The sequence below is a fragment of the Cavia porcellus genome, unplaced genomic scaffold, assembly GCF_034190915.1.
Source record: "Cavia porcellus strain 051 isolate PalLab524CR breed Dunkin Hartley unplaced genomic scaffold, mCavPor4.1 scaffold_24, whole genome shotgun sequence".
In the NCBI taxonomy this organism is placed as follows: Eukaryota; Metazoa; Chordata; class Mammalia; order Rodentia; family Caviidae; genus Cavia; species Cavia porcellus.
In genome coordinates, this window is record NW_026947507.1 from 40,060,383 (window position 1) to 40,078,339 (window position 17,957).

Here is a 17,957-nt window from a genome sequence, read left to right on the forward strand (position 1 = left end):
GCAAGAAGGGTGAACAGTTCCCGCACGTTATAGAAGGGCATCCTCAGCAAGGGGTTACTAAGCCCCGTGTCCGGCTCACCAGGACCCACAGCACGCTTGGCCCCTGGAAGGGCCTCAAGCAGTGTTTCACACATGAGTAAATAAGTGGAAGTATGACCAAAGACAGAGCGGGCACAATGACAAGGGCAAGAGGTAGAGGGATTTGATGGCCAGCCATAGGGGTGCCCACCTGTAATCCCAGTGCTCTGGGAGGCCAAGGCAGGAGAACCCCAAATATAAGCCTAGCCTGGGCAACTTAGTAGCTTAGTGAGACCTGGTCTCAAAACGAAAAATTTTAAAAAGGCTGGAGTGTAGTTCCAAGTGCAAAGGCCTTTGGATCTCAGTATGCCCCCAAAAGGTACAGAAGAACTTAATTTACAAACTTATTCCATAAGCACCATCTCCATCTTACTTTTGCACCCAAAGAGTTCCAGGGTTCATGTGTTAAGAAGGGCAGTGCAGAGCAACCCCATCATGCTGCAGCTCGGGGCAGGATAGCTGCATGGGCAAGGAAGAGGTGCCATAGCCCCGAGCCGCATTTTGGTCTCTAGAGCCTGTGACACTGTGGAGCTTGCTGGGCCGCAGCTTTTGCCTGGCTTCCTGCTTCTCCACCCGGCTCTGTCGCTGCCCCAGCAGTGACTCAGGAGAAGAGGTTTGCAGGGACTGGCTTCACCGAGCCCCTCTCCTGGGACCAGAGCCTCTCCCAAGCCCCGGGGCGATGCCTTGGCCCCCCCCCTCCCCCCATGCTGATTGCTTTCGGTGGGCAGTTCTGTGTGTTACACACTTGTCCATCCTTGCAGCAGTGTGTATCCACCGGCATGTTTCTCAGCACTCCTGAGGTGAGCACAGCCAGGACTGAGAATCCCTGGCCCTGGAACACTGGAGCCTGAGCCCGGCCACTCAGGGAGCCAACAGCAGAGCTCCCACAGCAACCGGTGCCCTCGCATCCAGGTCAGGACATCTTCCGTGGGTCCAGCACCCCGAGGGGTGCCCCTTCTGCCTCTTTCTGCCCTGGTAAGCTGGCTGGGCTCCTCCTGCTCATGCCCTACTGTACCCACGGCTGGACAGACTGGGTCCTGAGACCCTGGGTTTGGCAGGCCACCCCTGCTGACCCATACCCAGCTCAGTGAAGACCACAGGCCCTTCCCTGCCTTATCTCAGACATGCAGTCAGCTGTGGCTGGAGCCTAATTATAGCCTGTGGCTTCCTGGGTAATCATGGGCCACCCAGGCCCCTCTCTCAGCTGTCACCTCAGCCTCCACTGCTGGAGTTTCATCCTTGGCCTGAGAAGTGTCCCCTCCACACAGTGGCCCTGAGCCCTTCCCTAGGGGCTCTCAGCCTCGTGTTCTCCCTGGTTGAGGTTGTGTCAGCACCTAGCCATTGTCCTTGTGCTATGAGCTGTGCATTTGTCCCCAGGCACAACTGTCCCCACAGACTACTAATTCTCAGCTCAAGGCTGGCCCTATAGGCGGAGCCACACGGGGCACCCTTCCCATTCTGTGGGGACATACAGCACCCTCAGAGAAGGGTCCCAGGGCCCTTCCCCACTCCAGGAAGTACCCAGGCTGCAGGTCCAGGCAGGGGGAAGCCAGTGAGGCCGAGAGCCTGCCTCCGTGTGCTGAGGGCGGAGGCCTGGGTCTCAGAGCCTCTCCGACCCCGCTACGGACCTGGTAGGCACATTGGACAAGTTGCCACTTTCTGCACCATGGCTGCTATATGTAAAATGTACATCCATGGCACAACAGAGATTCAGTTAACAAACGTTGGCTGCTCCCATGTCCCCTTCTTTCTCAGGCCTAGAGCCAGGGCCATCGACAGCAGTGCTGTGTACCATGCCAACACTGTGCAGGCTCCGTGGCAGGGCTGCATATCCTGGGCATCTGTATCTCAAGAGCCCCAGACTACAGGAGAGATAAACAGACTTCTGGAACCTCCTGCCCTTGCTCTGCTCCTGGCTGCTGCCTGGGACCCTGCGAGTTCTCTGCAATGGGGTGGCAGTGCCCACCATGCTGGGGCCAGATCTAGAGAAGGGGGTGAGCTTCCCGTCATTCTCCTTGTTCCACATACTTGGGACAATGAAGTGGACAGTCACCAAGTCTTCTGTCCAGTGTCCAGAAGGAGCACGTGGGTGCCTCTGCCCTCCCTAGCAGACGGCTGCCCTGGGGAAAGAAGCCAGAGAGGACTGCTGGGGGCGAAGGACAGGAGCCTCTCTGCTTCTGAGAATTCTCTACTTTGTCTCTGCTTTTCCTCCTTCACTGCCAGTTGGGAGTCTCTCAGGAGCCCTCATAGTGGCCACAGTGCTCCTCAGAGCCAAGGAAGAGAGGTCATCACCAATGGGGTGGCCTCAGAAAGAAAGGATACCCTGGGAGAAAGCGAGAGGATGTCAGCAGGCCTTGGGGGCAGGGCAAGTGGCCTCAATCAAGAGACTTTTGAGGCTGGGGACATGGATGGGGTGGGGGTGGCGGCCACTTCCACCCAGACATCAGGAGCAGAGAGAAGGTAGAGAATCAGGGAACTGAAATTAGACAGGGCAGAGAACTCCACTCCCAGAACAGGTGGGGGATTGGCCTACTGACGCCACCAAACAGTAGGGACCGAGGCAGAGGGCATGTGGCAGGTAGGCTGTAGGAAAGTGTCCAGAGTGACAGGAGTACTCAGAAACCCTACGACTCTCGGTGGCATTACTTGTGGTTTAATTGCATGCATTAAATGTGAGTCAATCCAGTATCTCTGTTACACTAAATGCAATTCTCAGCTAAACCCAGTGCCCAGCTGTGGGGTACAGAATTGCCCAGCACAGCTCCCCCACCCACACAGCCTCTTGGGGCCTCTCTGCTTCTGAGTATTCTCTGCTTCTCCAAACCTCAGCTGGCCCAGGTGCCAAGAGCAGAGTTAGAATAAAGACCGATGCTGTGGCTCTGCCAGTGGCCCACAAGGCCTGCCAGGCTGGGGGAGGTGGCTCGGGCATGGGCGTCTGCCTGTGCCTGTGTTGTCCTGGCCTGTGCTGGAGACCAAAGGGCAAGTCCTGCCTCTGGCTTCTCAGAACCAGGTTGTTGTCGTTGTTGTTGGCTGCCCACAGCCGGCCCAATAGTGGACGCTCTGTCTCTCTGCTGGCATGCCACGTGAGCCATGCAGGGTCACAACCCCCTGGCAGCTGGTGGCAGAGAACAGGCTGGGTGGTTTTTATTGGCTCTGGTGGCGCTGACTCCATCTGAGCTCTGGTTTCCAGGTTAGGTCATAAGAGAGGACTGACATTGTTCCATGCAGAAACACTCAAAGAAACTGAGGGACACACTTAGGGCAGGGAGCTTGGGGACAACAGGTCACATCAGCCAAAGCAAGGATCCGGATGCCACTAAACTGGATACTGGCAGCCTAGAGGGCTCTGGGCTCTGTTTCCTCTCAGCAGCTATGGGGATATCACTTCAGCCCTCTGGGCTTTAGTCACCTCCTCTGCAAGCGAACTGGACTAGCTCCTACCGAGCCTCTAAGCTCTAGGATTCCATTGCAAAGGGTTGACAGAGATGGAGAGGCCTCAGAGACACCTGGCCAACTTAGGTCAACTCGACCCTTGGAAATCCAGGTTTGCTCTGGTTCGTGAAGTCACTGTCTCTACATACGGTCCTCATGGGCCAGGACATGTGTGTGCTCCTCTATGCTGCCCCTGTCTGCTGTGCATCCCTGGGGTTGGGACACCGCTGAGAGGTGGTGCCCAGCGAGAAGGACAGGAGATCAGGGTTCCACAGGGAAGGTCGTTCTCTGTCCTAAGCCTCCCCTAGACCCCAGTCCAGTTCCAGGCCCATAGCAAGGGTGTCCAAGCACACAATGAGCCTTCCAAACAAGGTCCCCTGCTCTGTGCCCAAGCCTGGGTCTCTCTGCCTTTCTGGGGCCACGCAGCACTGCCTTTCCTGAGCTGTGATTTAAATAAAAATCCAGAAGGTAAAAGTGCCACAGCCCAGAGAAGAGGCCGCAGTGATCAGGGCAGTCTTCTCCAAGGAACTGAGCTTTCTCTTGGTCTTTGTTTTTGTTTTTAAATCCATTTTATTTCAAGTATAAAAAGAAAAAAGGAAAAAAAAAACACAATAAAATTTCAAAACTCATCAGTCAGGGGCAAATAATGTACATACATTGTGCATGGTCATCCCCAAATCATTCACCCAGAGCATAAGACATCTGCATTCAATTGTTGGAACATTAGCAGTACAAATCATTCTCTTCGGTGAACTCAGGGAAATCAATATCTCATGGTCCCTGGGACTGTCTGGTTCGTGTTCCTCACCTTCTTGGTTTTCCTCTGACTCCACCTAAGGTCCCTGATACCTGAGAGGTTAGGGTTAAGTGTGGCAGGCAGCACCATGAGGAGGAGTGGAACCCTGGCCCAACCTCCAGAGCAAGACCAGCAGTCCTGACCTCCGACTCCCACTAGGGTCTGTTCGCAGCCAGGACTCCTGCATGCGCATACTCAGAGCTGTGAGCCTTGGAGTCAGAATGCCGAGTGTTACTTGTATCAGGCCTCACTGCAGACATCAGTGCATGTTGTCACAGAATCTGCTATTCCTGTCCCCAGTTCACCAGTGATAAAACCATCTGCCTGCACGCCCAGAGGTGGCACCCCTGGGCTGGGCTGCATCTGATCTTGGGCTATTACTGTGTCCTTCCTAGCTGACCTGTGCCCTCTTCTCTCCTACCTTAGGTGCCCCCGGGCCTCCAGGACCAAGAGGACTCAAAGGAGACTCAGGCGTAAAAGGGCCTGTTGGCAGCAGAGGACCCAAAGGAGACCCTGGCAGCTTGGGGCCCCCTGGGCCTCAGGGTCCTCAAGGGCAACTTGGGGAGCCTGGACCAGTGGGCGAAAGGGGACCGACTGGCCCACGAGGTTTCCCAGGCCTCAAAGGCTCAAAGGGCAGTTTTGGCACTGGAGGGCCGAGAGGACAGCCAGGCCCCAAAGGAGATGTGGGGCCCCCAGGCCCTCAGGGGCCACCCGGGTCTCCAGGACCCTCAGGGCCTCAGGGAAAACCAGGGATTGCAGGGAAGACAGGGTCACCGGGCCAGCGGGGGGCCATGGGGCCTAAGGGTGAACCGGGGATCCAGGGTCCCCCTGGCCTGCCTGGGCCACCAGGCCCACCAGGAAGCTAGAGCCCCTACTGAGAAGGGTCTCAGGCCCAGATACTGCTGCACAGAAAGGGGATGGGGCTTAGGAAAGCTCAAAAGCTTCACCTACTGACAATCAAAGTCCTTTGGTTCAAATGTAGAGGGTTCCTTAGAGCAGAGATCCCCAAAGATGACTGTACCACAGGAAAGCACATACACACACACACACACACACACCATTCACACTTCCCTGCTGGCCAGGGGGACAGGAGGAGAGGGTAGAAGACCACCCCCCTCCTATGACTGAGCCAGCCAGGGCGGTGGCCACCTCTGGACGGTGGCCAGCTCCTGTCTTTGCAGTGCCTTCACACCCTTGCTGGCTGGCAGTTTCCAAAGGCTTCCTTCGGTTGAGAAGACCCAGAAAGGGCTGGGGGTGTAGCTCAGAGGTAGAGCACTTGCCTAGCATATGGGACACCCTTGTGGGACATAGAGATAGAATACAAAAGGAAGAATACAAAAGGAATACCATCCCTAGGACCCCTAAAGGAAAAAAGAAAACACCGAGGGAAAGCTTTGCAGGGCATTGTAGTTGAAATTCCAGGGACAAGGTGGGCGTGGTAACAATAAGCCCTCCTTTTCAGCCTAGAAACCGAGCTCCCCCTGCCTCAGACAGGCTGACAAATTCATCATTTTCTTTCAAAGCATTCCTTACTTAAATCTTGCCTCTGCATCTCAGGAGCATCCCACAGGGATCCAAGCAAGAATTGTGTCTGCAGGGGAAGATGCTGCAGGCCCTGGAGCATTCTGCCTAAGTGCCGCCCAGTACCCAAAAAGCCTGCACAGGTGGCAGCAGGAGGCGGAGGTGGGCATGAAAGCTGCTCCTGAAGCTGGCATCCTTTGTTCCAGCGAAGGTGCTGTTTGGTGACCAAGGAGGACCAGAGTGTTGCAAGGACCATCCCAAAAAACAGAGGGCCTCTGCATCCAGTGTTCTGCCCGTAAAGCCATTCAGTGACCTGGCCTCACTGCAACCCAAAATGCCCCTCTGCACATGAGCAGCAAGCTGGGTAGGGATGGGGAGAGCCTGGACATCCACAGGAGGCTCCTTTGGGGGTTACTTCCGGTTTCCCATCAACCTCTGGTGCACACTGGCAGAAGAGGATGCTGGGAAGTTACCCAGCAGGAAGAGCATTTTCCTGGTGTGATCTCGCTGGAAAGCTGTCCCCCTTTATGTTCAAGCAGATTCAGACACTGCACTGTAGAGCATGGAGCAGCCTTTCCCCCAACACTGCCTGAAGGACCTGCACTCTTCGTGGCCAAGCCTTGCTGCCATCTTTCTGGTTGCCATAGATGTGCAACTGGTTTGCACTCCAGGCCCACCCCCTCCGCCATGTAATTCTCCTGTTGTCTACATATGATAATATCATGCCACAATATTACTGACCCAATAAAGAGCTGTTTCCAGGAAGGAGATATCTTCCAGTGCTTTCTGCCCGAGCTGGGGTGGGATGACTTGGGGTCTTCTGGTCAACCTTCGAGGGGGAACCTGTCGGGGATAAGTGTCCTACTGTGGAATCTGGATCTAAGCCCTTGGCCCCTCACTCTAGAGACACTATGCTGTGCCTAGAGGGCTCAGTGGTTTGCAGAGGAGCCAGGAACTGAACACTCTGGAGGGAATTACCCTAGAAGGAACCGTATGACTCTTGCAGTTCTTTGGTCAAACAAGAGTGAAAATTAGGACAGGTGTGGACCCTGCAGGGATACCTTTTGCTTCACCCTTTGTCTATAAGACACAGAGATAGAACAGGAAAGGAAGAAGCAACCAGGCCAGACACGGCCTGCTGCAGGCCTGGAGCACTGGTTTGTTTTTTGGTTTGGGGGTGGGGGTAGGGTGTTTTGTAGAGGAAGCAGTGAGGAGAAAGCACAAGGGTGGGGCCACCACCTACGGGCCTTGCCAAGTCCTTGATGTATGTGTTCCCTGAGGTCCTTGGCTTTGAGATGGGTGCTGTGGAGGTCACAGGGTGAGTGAGGCCAAAAGGCCATACTGGACACCTCTCCTAGAGGAGAGAAACAATGCAATAAAAGCCACCTGCCTGCCTAGGGCCATCTGCAGGACAGGCCAGGGCAGGGGGAGGGGGACATTGACAGATACAAATCTGGAAAGTGACGCTCAGGTGGTGGCACAAGGATGACAGGCAGAACCGGCTGGCAGAGGCAGCTCCCAGTCTGATGCTCACACAGCCAGTAGTTCTGGCTGTCGCATTTGGGTGGGTGGGAAGCTGGGCCAGGCCCACAGGAGCTGGCAAAGCCTGAGCATGAGGACCAGCCAGGGTCCTGGGTCCAGAAAAGCCAAATCTAAAAGAACACCAAGGGGGAAGTTTGGGTCTACCAGGAGAGACAAGGCCATAGTGATCGAAGGCAAAGGATTTGAGAACATCAGAGCAAAGACATAAGAAAAACTCCCAGAGCCTGGACAACTGCCACAAACTAGTTCCTGGCCCTGTGGTTTGAAGGGTTCACTTGATTTAAGGGCATAAGTGAAGGCAGGCACCATTCCGCTCACCCATGCAGTCACCAGGGACCCCTGAAGCCTCATCTAGGAAATAAGCAAGGGGGTTTGCAGTAAGAGTACAGCGGGAAAACTCAAGGCTGGCAAATGTGAAGTCCATCCAGGAAGCTGTCAGCATTCAGCATGGCTCTCCTCCCTCCTCGGAACTGACTGGTCCCTCGCCTCTCCATCTCTTGGTGCCTCCTGATCTCTCCTCTCTGCACCTGTGTCCTTTCCCTTGGCCAGCACCTTTTGTTTGCACAAGGCCCACAGGCAGCTACTCACCCCAGGGGACCTGGATCTTCAGCTGTTCCTTTCCACTTCCTCAGTGAGACATCCCATTGCAAGCCCCTTGAGTCAGCTGGTCTACCTGTGCACAGAGATAGAAGGAGAAAGTAGGGACTCATGGTGAATGACAGGCACAAAAATGACTAAGGGCAAGCTGGCCATGCAGTCTGCTGGGCACTGTAGAGACGAGATGGTAACAATGCCCATAGCAGCCGTCCAGCTGCAATCCAGCTGAGGGCCACTCTAAGCACCTCTCACACAGAGCTCTTTCAGCATTCACTATAATTGTAGTGTATTACTATTATTATTCTCCCCTTATAGCTGGGGAAATTGTGTTTGGGAGGGATTTGATGACCTCCCAAGGTCACAGAGATGCTAAGTTTTTAGATTTCCCCATGTTGAGGCTCAGCCTGGGGCAAGCTGCTTACCCACACTGTGTTCCCCCTTCCTCCAGGAAAGCTGAGCAGATGTTCTGCCCAGTGGCCCAGGGTCTCGGGCAGCTTGGCTGCCGTCACAAAACATCACAGACTGCACCCTTGAAGCGAATGTTATTTTCTACAGTGCTAGGGGCTGGGGAGTCCAGAGTCAAGGTGCCAGCTTGTAAATAGCTGTCACCTTCCTCTGTCCTCACAAGATGACAAGACTCTTCTTGGAAGGTCACAGTCCCAACAGATTAAGGCTCACTCTGTGACCTCACTTAACTGTCACTGCCTACTAAAGACCTAGCTCCAAAAGCTCTTGTCTCCAGCCAGGGATCAGGGTTGAGGCTTTGGTATGTGAATCCTCTGGGCTCACAGCGTTGCATGAACGTCAGCCATGGCTGCCATGGTGCTCAATTCCAGGCTCTCAGTGGCCCTGCCACTGTTGTCAGCACAGGAGAACACAAGCCCTGTACACCCCAGTTCCCAGGGGAAAGCCCCGAGAGATCAGGCACAGGTCAGGCTCCACCCTCTCCTCTCTTAGGTGGAGGGATTGGTGTGCCCCTAAATGGGAACCCAGGACTCAGTCAGGACCATCAAATGCCCAACCCTCACCCCTCTCTGCCCCATGCCACATGGCTCCTGTAGAGTATCCAGACATTTCTAGGTTCTGCTGAGATACAGAGAGCTGACCACGGGGCTTAGGGAGTGGGTGGCCAGGGCCATGAGGCCAAGCAGACACCGTGAGTCGATCCATTCATAACATCTGATGAGAGACATACACCCTTCTGGGAGTCAGGGACAGGGCAGGCTCCGTGACGTGGTCCCAGTAGATGTGGACCTGGGACACATCTTGCTTCTGCCCTTTAGCCCTGTGGAAGCACACACTTAGCACCGCCCTCACAGACCTTCAGAAAAGGTCTTTGGAGCTACTTTGGAGGCTGAGACAGGAGAATCACATGTTCCAGACTTATGTGATCCTGTTTCAGATTCAAAAGTGCTGAGTGTGGTGGCTCAGGCCTGTAATCCTATCGCTACAGGAGGCTGAGGTAGGAAGGTTATAGATTCTGGCACCTCCTGGGCAACTTATTGACTTAACCAGACCCTGTCTCAAAATAAAAAAGAACTAAAACGTATTGGGCTGGGAATGAAACTCAGTGACAGAGTACTGGCCTAGCAGGGCTCAATCCCCAGTGGAACAAAAAATGAGGAAGAAGAAGAGAAAGAGGAAGAAGAGGAGGTGGGTGTGGAAGAGCAGGAGGAGAAAAAAAAGTGAAGAGAATAAAAGAGGAAAGGAAGGGAAGCGGAGGGAATGGAGGGGAGGGGAGGGGAGAGGAGAGGAGGGGAGAGGAGAGGAGGGGAGAGGGGGAGGGGAGGGGAGGGGAGGGGAGGGGAGAGGAGAGGAGAGGAGAGGAGAGGAGAGGAGAGGAGAGGAGAGGAGAGGAGAGGAGAGGAGAGGAGAGGAGAGGAGAGGAGAGGAGGAGAGGAAAGGAGAACAGAGGGAGTGGGCAAGTGAGGACTCCACGGCACTTGGCACTCTGCAATCCTCCGTCCAGTGACTCTAATCAAGCATCCTTCCTGCTCACTCACTTGCTTTCCTGGAACTTCCCAGCACTGAAGTAATAAAGTCTGAACGCAAACTAAGAGGTGACACCTAGTAGAATTTCAGCTACTGGGTTAGAACACAGATGTGACCAAGTGAGGTCATTTGCGTCTCCGCAGCATTCCCGAAGCAGTGAGAGCATTCCTGGGTCTCCTGAGAGAGCGAGAGGCTTCCTAGGAGCCACAGGCCTGCGCCATGGCCTCCGGGGAGCTCTAAGCCCCAGCACTGCCCACTCCTTTCAGCAGTTTTACCGCCTCTGCCGCAGTCCTTCTGCCCTTTCTCCAGCTCCCCTGCCCAGACCAGGGCTGAGCTGGCAACTTCTGCTACAGAAGGCCTACACGCACCTGTCAAAATAGCCACAGGAGAGGAGCAGGGAGCTGAGAAACACTTTCTGACCACACTGAACTTTCCAGCAGGGCGGCCTGGGCTGGGCTGGGCTAGCCATTCCCGTAAACCTCACCCAGCTAGCTGAGTGGCCTTCCTGGGGACTGCTTGACCTGCAGAAGCACTGGGCACGGCTTTGCTTGCCTTCGCCTGCCCAGTCCTTTGGTTTTCTGTGCGCCTAATGTGGTAGGAGGCGTTGAGAGACCCGAGCAGTGCTTTCAGCAGGGAATGTTTGCTGAGGCAACGACCCGGGAGCCCGTGAGGGTGAAGATTGTGCACCTCCACCCTGGACCCACTGATTCCGAATTGCAGAGATGGGGCAGGGTGGAAGGAATAACACTTTATCCCAGGGAATTCTGATGCCCCAGAACTGTGGGAGATAAAAAAAGGAACATTCTGTCTTTTGAGTTATATATATTATCTCATTTATTAACCTCACAAGAACACTTTTAGACCAGAGAATCACAGCTCAAAAATGCTAGGAGTATGCGTTGGGTGTCCAAGATTCATAGAAGGTGGCTACGCTGAGCTACTTCTGATAGAACAGTGGGGTTAGATATCAATGTGGCCTGTGTTTGCACCTGGAAAAACCCCCAGAAGGGACTTGACCAAGGCCCAAGAGCAAGTGGTTATAGAGCTGTGACAAGGCCCAAGGGCTGCCAAGGCCCCTGGTTCCAACTGTCTATTGCTAAACACTGAGAGAAGAGCAGAGCTGGAAGGGGACTGGTGAGTGTCTCTCCCCATGAGAGCCAAAGGCTTCTCCAGGGAAGTCAGGTGCCCACCTCGGCCAGGCCAGCGCCCTCCTTGTAACCTTCTCTCCTGCCTAAGGACCCCACTACGGGGGCACAGTTAACAACCTCTGGGTGAGGAGCACATGTGAAATATGAGGACTTCTTGTGTTTCTGTGCTGTGTCACACTTGTTTCCACATCACAGATCTCCCATAAATCAGCCAAAAAGTCTGGGAGGACCAAAAAGAGTGTGACTGAAAGGGAAGAGCTATTTAAACAAATAAGTAAGTTTGCATGATTTGATTTGGTGTGACTGATTGATTTAGTGCTTCTGAAACAAGGTCTCATTATGTAATCCAGGCTGGTCTTAAACTTATACTGATCCTCCTGCCTCAGCTTCCCAAGTGCTGGGATTACAGACATGCACCACCCATGGCTGGTAGCATGATTTAGAAGGATGACAAAAATAAGAGTTGTTTGTCTGCCTATCTGTCTGTCTGTCTGTCTGTCTGTCTGTCTTACGACTGGGGAGAATGAAAATACAGTAGTTCAATGCCATCACCCAAAGCCAGTTTTACCTCTGCTCTCCCCAGCAGTGAGACAGAGTTCCCACAGGAGACCATCAGACTCGCCTGGACTTGGAACCTCCTGGCTCCGCCCCCCTGCAGAGCCTCGAGGTCATCCATCAAGCTGATCCCCAAGCTGACAGCCTGGGCCTTGCTTGCCCTCTGTCATCCCTCATCATCCTTACTTCGTTTTCACAGGGCTCCCTTCTCTATAAACCCTTAACAGACAGTGTGAATTCATTCACTGCCCAGCTGGCTGCCACCTGCCCTTGCAGGCAAAAGGAAGGTGAGCTCCAGATTCACTTTATAACTGAAAAATAAAATACATGAGTACCTCTTAGGACTCAGTAATAAGACGATAAACTACTCACACAGTGGGCAGAAACTCTAAACAGGCACTTCATGAAAGCAATATCAGTGAGTGAAAGATGACTAACTTCACTAACGATCAGAGAGATGTGAATTAAAACCCCTACATCCATACTGGAATTGTTAAAATTGTTAACTAGGGGCTTGGTCGGCGCCTCCCTGCGGCGGCCCAACCCGGCTCCGGCTTTAAAAAATTAAAAAAAAAAAAAAAAAAAAAAAAAAAATTGTTAACTCCCATAGAGTACTGGTGGAATTCTAAAATTACAAATTACTTTGGAAAATAGTTCGGTAGTTTCTTTAAATATTAGATATATACTTTCTTATTGTTAAACCACTCCACACTCAGAAATTCCTAGAACGAAATAAAAACATATATTTTAAAAAATACTTGGGGCTGGGGATTTAGCTCAGCTGCATAAGCGCCTGCCTTGCAAGCAGGCGGCTGTGAGTTCGATCCCTGGTACCGATTAAAAAAAAAAAAAAACTTGTACAAAAATGTTCATGAAAGATTTATTTATTAGCAATAATCACAACGTAAATGAACTTCATTGGCTACTATATTGCCACATGCAAAGCTGGAAGGTTTATTCAAACTATAAACAAACCCAAGTCCATCATCAAGAGAATGGATAAAAAAGTTGGATATATCCACACAATGAAATAAAAAGAAACAACATTAGACACAAAAAAAATGGATGAATCACAAAGCAAGAATGTTCACTGAAAGAAGCTACACCACAAAGAGTACCTAGTGTATAATTCCATTTATGTTAAATTCTAGAAGAAGCAAAAACAATTTTTAGTGAATATGATCATGGTGATCTGGGGCAGGGCTGTGGTATAATAGACCGTAGGGGAGCATGAGGCAAGATTGATGTTTTATATCCACTCCTGGGGGAGCCACTATACAGATGATTATGTATTTTTCAAGACCAAATTATACACTTCAAATTGCATACTTAAAATTTAGACTGGAATGGTGACGCATGCCTATAATCCTAGCACTTAGGAAGCTGGAGCAGGAAAACCTGGCATTCAAGGCCAGCCTGGGCTACATAGCAAGCCTCTGCTTAAAAAAGTACTATCGGGCTGAGGATGTAGCTCAGTGACTCAAGCCCTTTCTGGGTAAGCACAAGGTCAAGAGTTTGTTCCCCGGTACCAAAAAAAAAGTATTTTGCTGCATATAACATATATGTTAAAGACTGACTTTTAAGAACAGCTGAGACATCATATTTTACTCCCTAGAATAATATATATATTTATGTATTGTAATTAAGATAATTAAATGTATATTTTTAATTAAAATTAAAAAGACTAGCTGGGCATGGTGGCACACACCAATAATCACAGCACTCTGGAGGCTGGGGGCAGGAAGAGCATTGTCAGTTCGAGACCAGCCTGGGCTACAAAGTGAGTTCAAGTGTATCTTGGACTGGATATCAAGACCTTGTCCCTAAAAAATGAGGAGATTAAAAGCCTTAAAATGTCAAATGTCAAATGTCAAGGTGTATTTTCCTGGTAGAAGTATACATTGGAAAAATCACCTTAAAAAACTGGCTTCTTATAAAAGTAAATATACATTTAAGGTATGATTCAGCATTTCCACTCCCAGATATTTGTCCTAGAGAAGTAAGAACATATTCCACAATAAGACTTGCATAAAAAACATTCCTGGTGACTTTAATCATAATTATGAAACCTAGAAACATTCTCTATGTCCAACAACAGAAGAACAGATAAACACATTGCGATCATCCGAACACAAAGCATATGAAAAGACTAAACAGGGTGGGGTCGGGAAAGATGAGCTGATGAATAGGGTAAAAAAGGGGGAGGAAAACAACAGAGAAGCAAAAGAGGAAGCAGAATAATAGCGAGAGGCAAGCGGCATGAAGAAATGAACACCATAAGAAAAGGAAAAAGCTGGGCACCAAAGAATACGCGCGGTGTGATTCCATGTGTGCGGAATTTTACAGAGGCACAGTGGTGATGCTAAAACCACAGAAGAGCAAAGACTGACAGAGAAACCACAAGACAAGCTTCTGCTGTCATGGAAACAAACTGTCTCTCTGTTGATGTGGACGAATGTGTGATTTGCACAGCTGAATGCATTTGGTAAAACTAGGCAAAACAGACCCAGGATCTGTGGCCCTTCACACAATACAGATGAAAATTTACGTTTTAAAAAGTCGTAAAAATAGAAACTCACTTCCAAAAGCTGACAAGCCACAAAAGATAAAATTGAAGTTAGTTTAAATTAATATAGAAAATATTTTCAAACTGTTTTATAATGAAAAATTTCATCTCAGATGTTTAGGAGTGAGGCTGAGCAGGACTTGGATAGAAAGCTAGCAATCTTCAATGTTCGTACGGGACGGAAAAGTGTCCAGCTTTAAAAGTGTGCAGAAGCAGCCCAGCAACACAGCATGTAGAAAGAAGGGTATACCAAAGCTTAGCAATTCGTGAACTGGCAAGGAGAAAATTCAGAGAAGATCAACAAAGCCAACAGTTGGTCTTTTGAAAAACTAAGAAAACTGTTAACTTTCAGGCAATGTTGATCAAGAAAAGCACAAGAAAAAAAAAAAAAAAAAAAAAAGAAAAGCACAAGAAGGCATAAATAGAGAACATTCGCATGGAAAAGGTGACCTGAGGAAGAAATACGAAAATTTGATGCCAATACATTGAAAATTCAGATGGAACAAGCAAATTCATAAGGAAAATACAACTCATCAAATTAACTCAAAAAGTCAAAAGTCGGAGAAGTCTGAAACCATGCAAAAACTTAATCAGTGGTTGAAAATATTCCCACAAGGAAAACAGCAAACCCAAGAAGAAAGACTTGTAGGCAGATTCTACCAAAACACTCCAACAGGGCACACTTCAAATCCAGCACAAACTCTTCCAGAGAACAGAAAAAAGTGGGAAATACAGCCAGTTTCTTCTGTGTGGGTAGAATACCTGATTACCAGAATCAGAAAATAAAACAGACGAAAAGGTCTACAAAGGACATTTAGTAAGTTAACCACCCATTTGCATTTTTAAAACATCTTACCAATTTAGGAAAGAAAGGAAAGTTTTAGACCGTATCTATAGTATCTACAACCAGAGGCCTGCAACACCTTTTCTAAAAGGGAGAGATTGCAAGAATTCTCTTTATGGGAACTAAACCTTCTGTACAATGACACAATAGCAAGGACATCATCTGAGAAGTCAACTTTCCAGAAAAGGAAAAAGGAAAAAACTGATCCAAACAGAATCAGGACCTAGCTCTATCATCCGGTTTACAGATGACAGCGCCAAAGGTAACATATGTTCAACATCTCCACGACACTGAGGCATTGCCAGGAAAGCTCAGAATCACCCAGTTTCTTCAACAAATAAATAGCATGGAAGGAAAAAGAGGCGAGAGGCTGTTGCAGTTTATAAGGGCCGGTTGGGTTGTAACTCAGTGGCAGAGTGCTTGTCTAGCATGGGAGAAGCACTGGGTTCAATCCTCAGCACTGAAAAATAAAAATCTGACATCTAAAAGGGTCTTAAATTTAATGCTCAAATAAAAGTTTGTTGGAAACAAAGAAGGACTTAAGAGACACATCAACAAATATAATGTGTGAACCGAGTTTGGTCTTAGTTCAAACCAACTTATGGAAGAATTTTTGAGAAAAATCATAGAAATCTGAACACAGATTTGTCCTTAGACTATATTAGGAAATTATGCCAAGTTTGGGTATGTATTGTGTTTACAGTTTTTTAAAAAGCCTTTATATGTTAGAAATGTATACCTGGATGTTTAGGGGTAGGATAATGTGATGTTGGGGTGTTGCTTTAAAATATTCCATGAGAGAGGGTAATTAAAATATGATTGAAACAGTCATGCTGTGACCTCTATTGTTATATTGTTATGTCCTGTTTTATCTCAATCTCCCCCTTATTGTTTTAAAAAAAATTATTTAGTCATTTCTTATGTTTGTCTTAATTAAAGAAAAAATTCAAAAAATTAGGATATATAAATAGTAACTCTTTTTGATTTCCTATTAACTTGTTTTGAAGTCCTGTAGTACTCCCATGATCTTGTTTTGACTGATTAGACTCTGTTCCATTCTATATGATAGTATCAAGTTTGAAGACATAGGCAACTACTTTGAAGACAATAAGATTCACTAAGATACCCATTCTGGTTTGACTATTGTCTTCTTTGGAAGTCCTGTAATGTTTACAATGCCTAAGTTTTATTGGTCTTGTTCTCTACTGTTTTGTCCAACTTTATAATATCTAATGAGATAGACAATTCTTTTTAAGGAAACAAGGGACAACGTTGATAACCATTGTTGATAAACTTGTACTCTGTTCTACACCATGTGCTATGTCTATCCTTGGTATTGACTGACAGCTTTGTTTTGCCATATTTGACTGTATTCTTCCCCCCCCCAAAAAAAGTAATAAGCACTAAGAAGTAATAAAATCCAAAATGTGTAAATTTTGTTGTAAAAAAGAGAGGGGAAAAAAAAAAGAAGAAAAAGAGCTCTAACGGATATAACAGCAAGTGTGTTTAGGGGTGTTAAATAGCTGACTATATCAATGTTTTTGGATCATTGAACACAGCTGTTTGCAGTCTCCCTGTTTGAATGTCCACCTTGTATTCTTTGATACTGTGATTTGAGGAACTATTTTCAAGATGATAATATGTAATCTACTAACAGGTGATTTCTTACTGTTATGTTTTTTTTGTTTGTTTGTTTTGTTTTGTTTTGTTTTTTGTAGTTCTGTATTACGTGTACCCTTACACCGCTTTGGTTTGTTTTGTGTTTTTCTCTTTTTCCTCTTAAATTAAAAAAAAAAAATATGATTGGAAGGGCTGGAGATTCAGGTCAGTGGCACAAGCGCCCACCTGGCAAGCACAAGGTTGTGAGTTCGATTCCTGGTACCCCCCAAAAAATATGATTGGAAAAATAGTAATAACTGAACGTTGGATGATGAGGTTCATGGAGGTTTATTATCTACTTGTATATGTTTGAAGTCTTTCATAATAAAACCTCTAAAAGTGAAAAAAAAAGATAACAGCAACAAATGTTATTCTGAAAGGCAACAAGGGAGTCATGAATTCTCTCTGTGTTCCCCAGCATGAAGCCCACCTCCCCGAAGAAGGATTTGCTAGTTTGCCAATTAACAGATCTCCAGCTCATGGCAGGTGCTTGTCCCGCTTTTTCCTCCCAGAATTCCCTTCCTCTTGATTGCTGCAAATCCTGCTCTAGCTACCAACAGCAGACTGGGCTGATTGCTTTGTCAAGCACCCACCCCCTCTTCTTCAGGTAACAACAGCCCTATTCTCCTTTGAGTAAACACCTTTAATCCTATCATGGGGGCTGACCTCACCACCCACATCTTCCCCAGGTGACTCAGCTCTGACCAGTGACAATACCACTGTGACTGCAGAAATGGGATTGCTGCCCACGCTGAACCAATTAGCCAACCCGTGCCAGCTTCCAGACTTTTGCTAGAAGTATTAGAAAAGAGGCAACCCCCCCCCCCCACTGGATTGCTAATTCAGAAGCAGAAAGCCTAGATTTTTCTTTTTAAAGTCATTTGCCTACATAGGAAAGACCATCCAAAAAAGAAGCCACCCTACAATACAGAGACACAGCCTGACCCAGCATTACAGTCCCTGAATATAGCCCTGCTCCCACCAAACCAGTCTCCCCGCTTTGCCTCCCAGTGTTCATAAAGGATCTTTCTGCAAGGAGAGGAAGAGGCGGAGAGAGAAGGCAGACAGAATGCGACAGAGACAGCGGGAGAGAGATGACAGAGAATGCGTGAGAGAGAGGGAAAGGTGATTCGATAGAATGGGAAAGACATACAAACACAGAGAGACAGACAGAGGGAGGAGAGAAGAGCAAAACATTCTCTTTAGAATCAGGAACAGGACAAAGGT

General features: G+C 48.7%; 1 protein-coding gene across 1 annotated transcript in view; it reads left to right on the forward strand.

Moving 5' to 3' along the window:
* The window catches only part of Scara3 (scavenger receptor class A member 3), a 34,445-nt gene extending 27,853 nt beyond the window's left edge, over positions 1 to 6,592 (forward strand). Inside the window, exon 6 of the mRNA XM_003479679.5 lies at positions 4,733 to 6,592. Within this exon, the coding sequence (XP_003479727.2) occupies positions 4,733 to 5,172 (440 nt within the window). The 3' untranslated portion in view covers positions 5,173 to 6,592. The remainder of the gene's footprint in view (positions 1 to 4,732) is intronic.
* Positions 6,593 to 17,957: the final 11,365 nt, after the last annotated feature.